Source organism: Lagopus leucura, unplaced genomic scaffold (genome assembly GCF_019238085.1).
Source record: "Lagopus leucura isolate 7727_CA_CO unplaced genomic scaffold, USGS_WTPT01 Super-Scaffold_100015, whole genome shotgun sequence".
NCBI lineage: Eukaryota > Metazoa > Chordata > Aves > Galliformes > Phasianidae > Lagopus > Lagopus leucura.
This window is the reverse complement of record NW_024962269.1, coordinates 3,546,425-3,561,568: the sequence shown is the minus strand read 5'-3', so window position 1 is coordinate 3,561,568 and position 15,144 is coordinate 3,546,425. Positions and strand designations below refer to the sequence as shown.

The 15,144-nt window shown below is 40.6% G+C and overlaps 2 protein-coding genes across 3 annotated transcripts; both read right to left on the bottom strand.

The window, feature by feature from the left end:
* Positions 1–583: 583 nt before the first annotated feature.
* Positions 584–10,286, bottom strand: ADAL (adenosine deaminase like). Its single transcript, XM_042875816.1, has 10 exons — positions 10,113–10,286; positions 7,949–8,079; positions 7,490–7,550; positions 6,660–6,747; positions 6,037–6,118; positions 5,060–5,186; positions 3,996–4,076; positions 3,363–3,501; positions 2,857–2,957; positions 584–1,537 (listed from the first exon to the last, which is right to left on the bottom strand). Exons 1-10 carry the CDS (start codon positions 10,284–10,286, stop codon positions 1,346–1,348), a joined length of 1,176 nt encoding a protein of 391 aa, XP_042731750.1. The 3' UTR covers positions 584–1,345.
* TM2D3 (TM2 domain containing 3) lies at positions 10,273–15,063 on the bottom strand. Of its 2 annotated transcripts, none has more exons than XM_042875814.1 (6): positions 14,975–15,063; positions 14,341–14,439; positions 13,527–13,684; positions 12,798–12,972; positions 12,132–12,207; positions 10,273–11,085 (listed from the first exon to the last, which is right to left on the bottom strand). In XM_042875814.1, the coding sequence occupies exons 1-6, from the start codon at positions 15,060–15,062 to the stop codon at positions 10,920–10,922; spliced, it is 762 nt and encodes a 253-aa protein (XP_042731748.1). In that variant the 5' UTR covers position 15,063; the 3' UTR covers positions 10,273–10,919. The 2 variants fall into 2 exon arrangements, with proteins under 2 accessions (XP_042731748.1, XP_042731749.1); XM_042875815.1 differs by having other exon boundaries at positions 14,341–14,436.
* Between the last annotated feature and the right edge of the window lie 81 nt (positions 15,064–15,144).

The window sequence follows — 15,144 nt, the reverse complement described above, 5'->3', positions numbered from 1 at the left end:
CATTGTGTGGAAACCTCATGCAACCACACTGACTGTTGAACAACTCCGATGTTCTCCCCTTACCCAGCTCTCTCTTGGTGGGATTCCTTTTCATGTTTTTGTGTTTGTGTGTGTGTGCGGCATTTCTAATTGCGACTTCGCAGTAAGATACTCCTGTATCTCCTGTCAGTGTTGTACCTGGTGATCATTTTATCATTTACACCAAATCTGTACAAAACAAGACCAAAACAGAAGTCATGTATAGCTTGTGTTGCATCGGTACTCAGGATTTTTTGCAGAGCCCAGAGTGTTTCCTCATGTAATTAATCAACACAAAAATCCTTTGGGTAGAAAATACCTTCCCTTGGGATACTTCCAATGCTCCCCAGTATAGAATATAACATAGCTGCACATAGTTGCTCACACATACTTTGATGTCTCAGTATCCCAATACATATGCAGATGTTCGTTCACAGCCTGAATGAACCAGCACCCTCTGCTGTCACAACAAACACAGTGCTGCCGGGAAGACAGAGGCTGCACTGCAACACATTCCTGTCCTCTAAATCTCAAACGCACACACACACACACAGAATGGAATTGCTTTAAAACATTAACACTCAAAGCATTTTTATTGCTTTTTACAATAAACAGATAGAAATTAGAAAGAGCATTTCAAGAATTAGACCATTTCCTCCAAGTATTCCACCATTTGCTAAGGCTTTCAAGATTCCAATCTTTGTCTAAATACTATCAGTACTGAGTGTACCTATAGGCACTGCCAGTACACTGGAGAACCCACAGCAGGATTCAGTCATACAGGTACGCCAACAGAAGCAGATGCAGCATTCAAGTCCCTTGAGACAAATATCTCCTTCTCCCTGAGGTTGTTTTCACATTCAATCAATTGCTTAAAACTTCTGTTTGAAAACAATACAAAGAAACAAAAATCCACAACCCATATCCACACGGCTTGGCATAATGCTGCCAACAGGCAGCCTTTGAACCCTAACAATTGTACCTTTATTCTCAGCCTCCAGTGTTTCTAATAAGACAATGTATTCCATTCAAGTTTTTAATGTCCTATTTTTAATGTCCTATCAACTAGAGACACTGCATGATGATATATTTGAAACTTTAATCACTGATTTAAGGCCCTTCCCAACCATGCAAGGACATTCACTTTTGCTACCAAAAGGATGCACGTCTGTCTTCTTTTTACAATGGCTTGGTTTGTGGACCAGATTTATAAGCCTAATATCTGGAAAAGGCTAAAGCCAGGGATTTTTGTCTTAAAAAAAAAGAACGATTAAAAAAACCAACTAATTAAGCTAATGTACCTAAGCTGTTTAGAGCAGTCGTTTGATTAAACAAACAGAGTCGGCTTCAGTTTACACCAGCGTTCCCTTAGCTTTGATTTTACTACATTTGAAGCAAAGATATAGTTGATTGATTCATAGGAAAGATCCCACATCTGCGATCGAGTCAGATGAAATGTTTTTGCAACCAGTTCATATTCTTGAGACAGATCTGTTGCAAATACGCCTTTATCATCAGTCTGGAGTTAAATCAGAAGAAAAATAAAGTTTAAATTAGTTAAATTAATTAAAGGGTTTTGACCACACATTACAAAACAGTTTTACTTCGATGTGTTTCACATATTACTCCAGTTCTTCCATCTGGAAGATGGATTCATCCATTAAGTATCATTTCATCCTTACTTTGCCCTATTTTCACTTACAGTTAATAAATTACTCAAACACACAAGAAAACTTCTCAAACATAAATCATAACAAATAACATATATTACCTAGAAAATACTATTTCCTATAAACATAGCTGGAAAGATGGCCCGTTAAGCACATCAAATATACATATATTTACATAGTTTGCACGCATCATCTCCACACTCCTCTCTTTCTCAGATTTGTAAACTACATCAAATTCTGTATTCCTAAATCTTCAGGGAAGAAACTGTTTCACCCTCTGCATTTTGACAGCGTCAGCTCAAATAATTTCTACAGACTGAGGTACTGAAGGCAGCATCTTAAAAACATGACTGAAAGCAGTCTAAAGATTGTCTATCTAAAAGAAACAAGTTAGGATTATTGAAGTGTTAATGAGATTTCCTATTTCTAACTTAGAGCCCTTGTGCCCCCTCAGAGAAGACTGCTAACTCTATCTTATTAAATTTAAGACACCATAGTACCTCTTTTTCTGCTGCTTTTTTTATTGGCACGCATGAGCAAACTGCTATGTGACATGACACCACTGGTTATCTAGACTTACCACAATTCAAAATCCCAGAAATAATCTGATTGTGATCTATTTTTGAAACTCAGTGATATATAATAAAACAAAGGACTGATGCTTGTTTGAATGGTAAGCATAATGCTTAAAAATACACACATGCTTGCACAAAGCTACAAAGTCTAAGGGGTAAACCAGCAGGATAGTAGAGTGTAAAATCCTGCCATGTACTTGGCACCGTCATAAGGTGGAGAGAGAATTCAAGAGAATCTGAGAAGCCTTATTCAACACAATAAATTAGGATATAAGCACAAGCTTAAAAACAGTGATTCCACCCTTGCTTAAGTGAAATCCGTCCATATAAAAATATTTAAGAATGTCATTACATACTTTGCTGATTATATTTAATCTACATAGGGAAATGTCCTGCTTTCAATAAAAAGATTAATGTTAAGCATTTCAGTTTCTACTACAAACATTTATCTGACGGAATATCATGATTTGCTGTAAGCAGATGATAGGCTGTAATGACATACAATGAGTTAGCACCTCAGCTCTAATTCATGAAAGGAGACATACTCCAATACGACTCTAGTTTTGCCCTAAGAACCTGGTTAAAAAACTTACACAAAGCACAGCAGGATGGCCAATGTTGTACCAGTATCCAAAATGGTGTTTGTCACAGGAGGGCACTGTCTGAGTTTTGATGTTTGATGTCATGCAAAGTTCTAAGGAAAAAAAAACAGAATAATCAAATATATAATACTAAAAAATGCTTTCCACACATTAATGGGCGTGCTTCCTTCTAAACGAAAATTGAAATCAATTGCTTTCTTAATTTTCAATGCTTCAAATATTTCATAAGATCTTCTGATGAGCCCACAGTAGCCATTTTTTTCTTAACTACTTGCTGTGTGTAAAACATAAGGACCTTGCAAAGCACACACAAACACCACACAGCCTTTCACAGTAACCAAGGGTTATGACTTAATTTTGCTTTCATCAGGGACATCAATTGTTGTATTTTTTACATATTTGTGGCAGCCACCAAAGACAAATCAGAGTTACTGAATCAGCAGTATGCGCGACATTCGTAAGTTCAGAGATTACCGAGTGATTTCCTGTTTCCTTACCAATAGGTATATGATTCTGTCTAACAAGTGGCACTAATTCTTCTGAGCCAGTTGTTGCAGAGTTGAGAAACGTTCCATGCCCAATCCTGTCAGGAGGCAGGCCCAGGAGAATTTTCGTCTCCTCCTCTTGATTTGGAATCTAGGGAAGATGTATTTTACATTCCATTAAAGCAGCATAAAATAACGTAATAAATGATCACAACTGAGCTCAACTTCTATTTTCATAGCGTATCTAATCGAAACAGCGTACACGAGGCTAAATATCTGCACTGCTAACCTCTGAAGAAAGCAATAAGGTATGACAGTGATTGTCAAATTTGAATTATTAAACAAAGAAGCCATAATCTTAAAAGGATATGCAAAAGATAATCACTATTTGAAATTCTTAAGTGCTTTCAGTCAGAGGCATCAAATCAGCTTTGCATTCTTCAGTCTCAAAAGTACCCTGTCAAGGTGTCCTTCAACATCTGTTACACACAGTTGTTAAAAGCACTGTGAGAGCCCCTAAACAAAGCAAAAACCAGATCACACAGTAATATGTTTTCAGATAAATATGTGGGAATATGTTGCAAAAACCTCCTTAATAAAATAGAAAAGTACGAACAGTTTTATGACAACATCTATCACACTTACCTCTGAAAGATGCAGTGCCAGCTTCAGACCTGCTTTTTTTGCTTCTGAGAGGGGTTCAAAAAAATCTTGACCATGCCCTGCCTTGAAGATAGAAAAGCATCATCATTCTACATCTAGTTTTACAGGAATTCTCTAATTATATGGTTAAGAAGTCTAGCAATACCAAAATACTTAGCTCCACTACAGTTACACTGACTAACTTTCCTTTTGCCACTACTCCATTACAGCACAGCAGGCAACGTTCTGCTATACAGGTGCAATTTTGACAAATAAGCTATACCTCAGTAGTTCAGCTGATGCCCAACACTGATCACTCACATCTTGATTTGATACCCTTTCCATAACTATCACTTAGAGCTATTTCATTTCAACTCAACAGCTGTCTTCAAATACTCTTGCTTTCTTAATATTGAAAGACCATTTGGTGCAACTAATCAAAACTTACACTCGTGCAGACTTGCTATAGTATTTAGTTCACCTCAACTCAGCCTAACTATCCCATCTAGCCTAACTAACCTATCCGTTTCCAGGAAACAGCCGGAAACTGCAGCATAGGAAGTTCCGCACAAATGTGCGCAAGAACTTCTTTAGGTGAGGTGACGGAGCACTGGAACAGGCTGCCCAGGGAGGTGGTGGAGTCTCCTTCTCTGGAGATGTTCAAGACCTGCCTGGATGCCGACCTGTGCGACCTGCTGTAGGGAACCTGCTTTGGCAGGGGGTTGGACACGATGATCTCTGGAGGTCCCTTCCAACCCCTGCAATTCTGTGATTCTGTAACAACTAGGACAATTCAGTAAGAGACACTTCCCAGATAAACACTGCTTTCCAGTGAAAGCAGCAGCATTTCTTTCAGCATTATAATCTTCTGATTCTTTGTTAAGAGTGCCTTTTTCCCTTACAGCAACAGGGATTAACATGGTGTCAAAACTATGAGTAATTAACTCAAACAAGCAACAGACGTAAGGCAAAACCTTAAAAGAACAAAGTATTTTTGGAACTGCCTTCTGCTACACAACATTAAATAGTCATCTTCAAGGACAGATCAAAGCAAAACAAAAACTTACATTTGGATCACCACTGAGGTCAAGTCCTACTACAACCCCATCAGTGGAAAGAAGGAATTCTTCAGCAAGTTTAACAGTCTGCTTAGCAACTGCTGGGCCATCTCTTCTATTTATTGCTATTAATAATCTTGGAGAGAAGTGTACAAGTTCAGTAAAACAAGCCAGAGTACCAGGAGACCAACAAATCTCACACCAACACGAACAGCACTTCACCTCCTTCATGGGTGACGACAGAGAGCATTTGCACAGCAAACTGTTCAGAGAATGAAGGTACTGAAGCACAGAGGAACACCAACTGGATAAATACAATAGCTTGTGAACTGCAGTAGCCATGGAGAGAAGGAGGGCAGGGAACAATACAATATAGTGCTCTTCTGCTGCCTGCAGTACCAGGAGAGCAACCTCTTGGAGAGGCACACATGAAAAATAAGAAACCTTCAACTCTCACAAACAAATCTAACAGGTTGCTATTGAGAATCTTTTATACAGGCATGTAGATTCATAGTCCATAAGCAACAACTGACACCTTCTAAAACTTTTCTGATCCTTTTAACTACCTCTCCTTTACTGCAGGCTGCTTGTAGAGCTAATCCAGCAAAAGCATCTGCAAAGAATGTAGGCTCTGAAATAGAGTCTCTAATGCATTTCCTTCAAAACACTGCCTTTCCTGAAAACATTGCAGAGAACGAACAGATTTAAAGCAGAGAAGTTGCACCCAGCTTCATTCTCTATCGGTAAAAATGAAGATGAAAAATTAAATTTGCATATAAAATATCTTTCTATTCCATTACAAAGGTGACTTTCTGTAAGAAAGATTTTATTAGTCAATGACATGCTAATTTAAAAATATACAGATATATTTTATCTGGTTTAGACAATTTTCTTTTCCATACTCTTTTGTAAACTTCTCTGAAAACCATGATAGAGCATCAGACTAGACAAAACCTTGAACAGAGGCACTCCATGGGCTCATTTACCTTACATCTATATCCAAGCCTTCTTCTTTACACTGCTTTATACCCTCAAGTACAGTTTCAACATACATCCTTTTGGTCATACCTACAAACACACGTACACATTTGGAATCAACATATGTGAATTAATTTATTTTTTTTTACACTGCAGACCCAGCTCTCTCGCCTCATTGCTCATTTTGCACCTTTGATTTTTCTCCACCTTTTTCTAATTCACGTAGTACTAATTAGCCTCCTTCTAAGCATCTCAGAGAAGTAAAATAACATTATGAATCAGAATGTAGCAAAAGCAATTTTCTTATGTCTTTCTATTAAATAACATTAAAAGAAATGGAGTAATAAAAATAAAATGTATTAGCTACTGAGTAGGAATCAAATGTCCTACTAAAGTCAGTAACTTAAATTCTTGGGTAACAGAATTATAACCAGTGCATCTTTTTTTTTTTTCCTCAAAAATCTAACAGTAAACAATAAAATGACATTTTCACATCACTACATTTTACTTCTACATTTAAAGTATATTTTAGTTGATCCAATTGAATTTAACGTGCCTTGTTATTAACACAGTCTTAACTGAGCTTTAAAGCACATCAGACTTAGGAATTAACAACTAGGACAGACTATACCTGTGGAATTTTCTTCTCGAGGAGTGCTCCTTAATTCCAGATATTTGACACCATCATCAGCAAATTCTTTAACAACATCCTTAGTTATCTAGTTAAGAAACAGCGTATTCAACATCACTAAAATAATAGTTATAATGGCTTACACTCTCTTTTACAACTAAATGACACCCAATTATCTTTTGATGGAACGCTTAAAAGTTTTCGGGATGGATGCTTCCAGCACTTTGACCCTGGAAATACTCCCCACGGAAGTGCCTTCATTTCCCATACAGATACTACAGCAGGTTATGATAAACAAGCATTTCCCTGTCTGAATGAGAAAACTCCTCACCGGGTGCATTCACAAACCCTTTCACAGCTCCTGTATCTTTCTGTAATTTAAAAGGCCACCTAAAAATCCTTTTAGATAAGGAAAAGAGGATACTGCATCACTTTATTCTCCCTATAGTGATCACACAACCATTCTTCTTGTTAATTTTGTAATCTGAGGCAAGCAAAAGACAATTCCAGTTCTGTAGCTTGAGTACATAAATGGGACAAGAAGAAACAAGAGACTATAATAAATTGAAGCTTTGCTACTGAGACATCATATTTTTAAGACACTATCAGTCCAAGTGTCTGAGCAGTAATAAGGACCACCATATTGGAACCTTGTTGCTTTAAAAAATATTAAATGGAAACATTATTTTAATCCTCTATTTCTACATCAATGTATTTTACACTAGTAACTTGAAGGGACCTTTGTCAATACCATTGTTATTCAGAATTCAACCAACCAACCTTGACTTTGCACGTCACTTGCTTGTTTGAAACTATTTTAACCAACTTACCAGTAAAATATCTTCAGTCCTTGTTGTAATCTGATAGATGATCTGAAACATCTGAAAACATCTAAAATAAAAAGTCAGAAAATAAACACTGAACAGTAAATTGAGCATTCATATAAAATCTATACTGTGAAAACTTGTACTATGTTAATTAACCACCTTGTAGCTTAAAATGCACATGGGATTTTGTTTATAGGGCAACCAAGACCATCTTAAGGGCCACTTCTGATTTCAGAAGTAAGCACATTTACAACAGAAATTATTAATGTCAACATGAGATTTCCATTTTCTTTCAAAATATTTAAGAAATGACTTTATAGGTACAACTAGAAAACAAAACCTAAAAGTTTTTACTAAGCTGAAATTTACGTATATTTCTGCAGTCAGTATACAAAGTCATAATTAAGCTTGCAACTTAATTAAAAGGTACATAGTAAATGGTGATCTCACACGTTTACTCACTCATCTAAGGTTCTTTTCTTTCCTTTGTCAATCACAGTCATTCCATTCTGGATCTGAAGGTATGGTTTCTGTGCCATAAGTTTCTTCATAGTAGAAGAACTGATACAGCCATTCAAATGAGCATGAAGTTCCTAGGAGGCGGAAATACACTGTGGATGTTTAAGTGAGAAGGACAGCTTCTACATTTGTTTTTGTACTACCACTCACGTATCCTGCATTACTATTTCACTCCAAGATTACAAATAACAATTATCTCTGTGTTTGGCCAACAATCTCTGCCCATTAACAGCACACCAGGATTAATTGCGTTCCATCACTAGTGACGGATTTCTGCTTTTCTCATGGCAACCTGACTTACAGGTGCAAACCCATGCCTCTCAACTCTGTTCCTCACTCCATCTTTGCTCTGTTTTATGATCTCTTGGCTGCTGAGGTACAAAATAATTACCTAAAGCCCTCCAAACTCAATCAAAACACATGCACACAAGCTTTGCTACACAGAACCCCCTGGCATTCCACTCTTCTTAGAGATAGATTTAGTGAAGTATTTCATAAAGTTGCTAATTGGAAAAATATTGAAATCTTTTTCAATAATTTTTCAAATTTAATTTTTCAGTAACTTTTTAAAAAATTTGATTTTAATGTTATAACCTATTACTCTCAGATTGCTAAAGCACTACATTTCCAGGCAGAGGAAAAGGGGTCTCATCACTTCAATCAGTGCACAACTCCAGCAGAACAGCAGCAGCTGCAGCTGCTCCCCACTTCGGGACATTGAACCAGGTGCACATTTCATGGTCTTCCAAGCAAAACACAGTTCAAATAGACATCAAACTTAAATCTAGACAGATGTATCTTATTGAAAAGGCACATCAGCACACACAGAGTGTGCAGTTTGATTTTGCTGTGCAAACTGTGTGGTGAGTACGTGCTGCTGGCTGTTTTGGAAGCCCAGAACTGTAACACCGATAAGATGCAGCAGCATGCACCCAGAGATAGCACAGATGCACTAAAACACACCCTTCAGAACATGAAGCACATGTTATCAGGGACAGACCTCAGGTCTTGAAGGTAGCTTCAGGGTAAACAGGGCAAAATAAAGAAAATAAAGGTCAAGCTCAACTGTTTTAAATAGAAGAACAGACTACAAAAGCTGCAAATAAAAGCAGAAGGCCAACATGCACAGCACTTCCCAGAGTATGGAACAGAATCAGAAGAAAGATCACTGAGATCATCTAGCTCAACATCTACCAACCCATCTCCAGACCACATCCCTTAGTGCCACATCTACCCTTGCACATCCCCAGGGATGACGACTCTACCACCTAACTGGGCAGCCCGTGCCAGTGCCTCACCGCCCTTTCTAAGAAATGTTTCCTAATATCCAATCTGAACCTCACCTGCTGCAACTTAAGGCCATCACTTCTCATCCTATCACTGTTAACCTGGGACAAGAGGCTGATCTCCACCTCACCACAACCTCCTCTTCTCCACACTGAACAATCCCAGTTCCCATAGTTGCTCCCCATAACACTTGTGCTCCAGAGCCTTCACAGCTTCATTGCTCTTCCCTCTCAATGTCTTTCATGCAGTGAGGGGCCCTATATATACTGAGCACAGTATTCAAGATGCAGCCTCACCAGAGCTGCATACAGAGGGACGACCACCTCCAGCTGCTGCTGGCTGCGCTGTCTCCCATACAAGCCAGGATGCCATTGGCCCATTGGCCCTCTTGGCCACCTGGGCACACTGCTGGCTCACGCTCAGCCAGCTGTCAGCTAACACCTCCAGACCCTTTTCTGCCACACAGCTTCCCAGCCACTCTGTCAGCCTGCAGCAATGCACAGGGTTGCTGTGACTGAACTGCAGGACCCGGCCCTTGGTCTCGTTGAACATCATCCCGTCGGTCTCAGCACAGCGATCCAGCTTACCCAGATGGATTTGCAGGGTCTCCCGCCCTCAAGCAGATCGACGCGTCCTCCCGACGCGGCGCCATCTGCAAACTCACCGAGGGTGCAACTCAATCCCCTCACCCGGACCATTCACCAAGTCCGTGGGACAAAACCCGCCGCCCCGTGCCAGCCCCCGGCCCACCTCCCGGCGGGCAGGCAGGGCTCTGCCCCCCTCGAGGCCGCGCACGCAGCCGCCGCCCGGAGCCGCTCACCACTTTGGGCAGCTCCCGATAGAAGCGCCGCTCCCGCTCCGCCGCCATGACGGCACTTTGTGGCACACGGCGGGCCGGGGCGGGGCCATAACGGCGCACCGCCCCGCAGGGCCCGCCGGGCGGAGAGTTCACGGAAAGCACAACCGACCAGAAACTCAAGTACCGCTCCAACATCAAGTTTATTGAGTGAAACAACCGTCCGACCACCGCCCCTCGGAGCTCCGGCTGACCGGAGGGGCGGCCAGGCTGCGGGCACACCGCCACGCCTCCGGCTCGGAGATCGACCTGCAGGATGGCTGGCTGGCACAGAACGAGGTATTTCCACTCGTACACAGGTCAAACCCAACCGAAACAAAGCCATCCTGGAACTCAAAGGTACTGCGGTTATTTTGCATTTAGCTTTGAGCCTCAGAGCCATCTAATTGTAGCCCCATTTCTAAGTAACCAGTCAGAAGCAAAAGCTAGAGATGAATGCAATGAAGATCAGCAAGCACAGTGCCCTCAGGCAAATAAATTAACCTCCCGCAAGTGCGCAATGGAAAAAAAACATTATTGACATATATTGGTAATCAACCTTTCTCAGAAAAGCAGCACATCCATAAATGAAGGGAAATTAACTTCAATTTAGTGATCCACCCTTTTGTTTTACCTTATTTAAAGGCAAACTAAGTACAGATACTGTACGTTAAAATGTATCCACACAGAAAGAACAACTGTTCTTTATTCTATCTTAAGGGCTCAGACTCCTACACGCTTCTATAGGGAGCCCTTTCCAAGCAATTACTCCTCTTGGAAATTACAACTACATTAAATATAAAGAGAGCCATCTGCAGGTCCCACGTAGCCCACGCCAATTAGCAGCACATCAATCAGTGTCCATATTCCAAGTCCACCAAAGCTGAAGAGTTTTCCCAGACCTTCCCTCCACTGGCCCAGATAGAAACGATCTGCTCCAAATCCACCCAGAGTGATGCTGTGCGAATAAAAACAATTCATTACTTCTGTGTTATGTTACAGTTACATTTACAGCACCCGGAGACTCGACAGTTTTTCCATTCATGGCAAGCAATGAAAACAAAACTTCTCTACTTTTCTAACTTTGTAGAAGCTTGAAAATAGGCTATAAAAACAGCACACTCATCCCTACACAAGAGCCAACTTCTTCAGCTGGTGGCAGGAATGACTCCTGCTGTGAAGGCAACTGTGTTACATTATGTCCTTAATCACAGTCTTATGTATTTGCCTTGGAGAATATGGATTGTTGCTACATAATTCATCATTTTTGAACCTCTAAAACTTACTGGAAAATGTCCAAAAAAACCCCCCAAAAAAACACCAAAAGAACTGCCTGTACTTTCAAATCATTGTTGCAGTTCTCTAATGGCTTAATGTGTCAAAAGCTACCTAAATAGTTTATTTCAAAACTGCTATGCAGCTTTCTACCTTAATAATTTTAAAATTAAAGAATCTTTCCTTTTAAAGCATTTCCAGCTATAACACTTGGAAAAGAAGCCTTAAAAAGTGTAAACCATGTACACAATGATCAGTGATACTCATCAAATTCAGAAATAGCTACATTCAAGAGATTATTTGGATGATTTTCAGCCTTAATTGCTTTAAGTATATTACAAAGGGGGAGAAAACAATGTGAAGTCCACAGAATTATCTCAGCATTCTCATCTGTTACTTCAGTACCTCATTACATTATTTCAGTAGCTCATCTGTTACCATACAGAAAGCGTGTCCCCTCTACTCAGAGAATCACTCGAGGCTTCAGAATCATTGGTATTTACTCTAAAGAAAGCACATCCAATGCAGAAGTAGGGTAAAGGTTTTCTTTCAAGCTCTACTGAAGACAGCTAATACAAAATCTTCAGTCATCATATGCCTCCAAGTTCTAAATTCTAAACCATTATAAACTACCCACTGCACTGAATAATGTGGAACAAAGATTTTATACATGACGCGTTCGCACTAATTCATGTCAGCTTAAGTTCCGCTAATAGCTCTTGTGTATACCTTAGTGCCAGGGCAGTAGACCACTTATATCCTCCAGTCCAGTTGCAATACAGCATCTTTGGAAAGACTCTGTTACCTGAATGTTAGAAAAGGTTTGAACCTTAATGCAACTGACAAAAAAAAAAATAATCACATAATAAGTAAGAAAATGACATATGAAGCCACACTCACTGTATTCCTCTAACAAGGCACTAAAAGGGTTAGCAGTGATTGAAACAAGAATTTTTGAGAAAATCTTACATTTTACAGTCCTCCATAAACCATCAAACTTTGTCTCACATCAGAAAACATGAATGGTAAATGAACAAATAAACAGGGAAAAATTAAACTAGTGGGGTGACACCAGTGTGACTTTTTCCATTATCCTGAGACGTTTGAAATTGATTCTATTAATGTTGTGCAAAGTAGTTTAAGTCATAAAAGTTAACAAAAAGAAAGACCAATTTTCCCTCACATGAAAGGTATACAACAGTCCTGAAAAACAATGTTTGCAGTTAGCTATCACTTTTATAAACAAAAATTAAAACGCAACTGTAAAAAAAAATCCAATAGATTGATCAAGGTGCAGATTGTTACTGTAATCAACATAAACAATCACTGTGCTGACTCAACATTAAAAAGCCATTTAGAAAAATCCTTCACAAAATCCCTGGTACGGCACATTACCCAGACAGTGGATGTGGTCCCGCACTGTACAAGTGGCATTGTATCGCTGCCGGGGACAGGAAACCGTCATGCAGTTTGTAGAATTGGTGCACACGTAGTCAGTTGTTGGAAGCTGCCAGCAAAACTGGCACGTCATGTTAATCGTAAAGTTCTCCTGCTCATGGTTATTCTGATCCTACAGAAGGACAGCATTACCACTTCATTAGCAATCAAGAAACGGTCAGCTTTCAGTATCAAACTGCATCTCATAGATAGAAATGTTGGGCAAAACGTCAGTTGCTCTTTGTTACCTCCATATCCAGTAGAAAAATCAACATGATAAAAGTGACAAAGGTATTAAAACACAGTTTTAGTACTACTGCTTCCTCTACTCCAAATGAGGCTGCTGCCAAATTGACTGTTCTTACTCATTCGGTTTCAACCTCTGACAGACATTAGCCTCCCCATTCTCAAACCGGTTCAGTTCTCATTGGTCAGCACGCCAATTAAACACAATCGATCAGTGGCTGCATAACAAGATCCAAAGCAAGAAAGGCAAGCAGAGAAGAGTAGGTCTGACTCTCTACCAACTGCCTGCAGCTCAATCACAAAAAACTGATAACCTGCCTATGATAACCTAACAAACTGCATATGTAAGAAGTTTTTAAAAATATACAGATATTTCATGACAAGATGTCACAGTTTAATTAAATTACTCAAAATTAGTTTTAAAAATAATAGGTTACTTACAACACAATGAACATGCGGTTTGACTCTGCAATCAAAAGTGGCTGGCTTCCCATATATGCAGGAATAATTTGTGTTACATATCATGCAGTCTGGTGGCAACCTACTGCAAAGTCCATTGCTTGGACACTTAGTCACATAAGCTGGAATTTCTGTACTTTCTGAAAGATGAAATATGTAAATGAAGTTATAAAAAAATTCTAATTTAAAAAAGCAATCTAGTTTGAAGCATGCATATTCAAATACATACGTGTGTGTTGATACCATATAAAGGACTTTCCTTAATTTGCAACGTGCGGAATCTATACTATATGACATAGCAGAGCAACTTGCAAGGATCTTGAGAAGTTCTGCACTGGACAGCACAGCCCAGCACAACAACACTCAGCATGGACCTGCTCACAGACATGTGTTGTTCACATGTGTTCAGAATCACCTCTTAATTTACTCCCTGTCTGAAACACTTACCTCTGCGTACCCTCAGGGATGTGCAAAAGCTGTGTTTAATTGCACTGGGAGCAGTAACAACTTCTTGCAGAACTCTGAAGTCTCTCCAGAATTTCCACCATCCATCATAGGCATAAAACACATGAACTACTCTTTAACTTTAAGATTTTATATGAACAAGTTTTCTAACTGCATAACACAAATCATTTCTTATGGTTATTGAAGAGTAATTCTTGATATGATGCTCTACAACTTCTCTAAAAGAACACAGAAGTTTCTAAGACAGAACTGAAGAGCTTTACTGGTAACCTCAATACTCGGAGGAGAAAACCCACAGGGCTAAAACACAGGGAACAGCAACACACTGTACCTGCTGCCCTGAAGTAGGGAGCGTCTGTGCTTGTTGAAGTCAGGCTTTTTGCAAATGTGGACTGTGGCTGTGAATGCTTCGTGGCCATCAAAGATCCTGCTGTGAGAGGGAAAAAAAAAAAAGGAGAAAGTGGTATTTTTAGAATAAAGTGCACCAGGAACGGTTTGATTTCAGCACATTGGTTAAAAGAGAAAAAAAAAAAAACAACACGGAAAGTGCAATAATAATAAAAATGTAAGTCAGGTTTCCCATTTTATAAATAATAAGATGTAAACATTAAATATCAAAGACGAGCAGAAGTGATTTACACCTTTCAGACAACCCGCGCTGATGTTCCAGCTCAGCCTTGTTTTCTCACCGCTCATTTCCCGCCGCGTTCGCACCGCGCACTGCAGCTGCTCCTCACGCGGAGCTGCGGCACGGGGCCGCGCCCGGGCAACGGTGCCGCCCGGTGAGCGTCAGGGGGCACCGCTCCGCCGCCCACCTCCAGGCCGCGCGTCTGAGGTCAGCCCCGCCAGCAGCCCCGGCCCCGCCCGACCACCCCGAGAGCGGCAGCCGCCGCGCTGAGGCTCCGCCGGGCCCGCCCTGCCCGTCCTCACTGCCCTCCCCAGCCCGGCCGGGGCACCGCGCTCACCGCGGCCGGAGAGGACGTAGAGCTGCGACACGAAGAGCGCGACGCCGCAGAGCCGCCGCAGCGCGCTTTGCCCCGCCGGCGCCGCCATCTTGTCTGCCGCCGCCTCACGGCCGGCGCCTGCCCAGAGAGGGGCGGAGCGCGCCCGCCCGCAGGCGGTGCTCGGGGCCGAA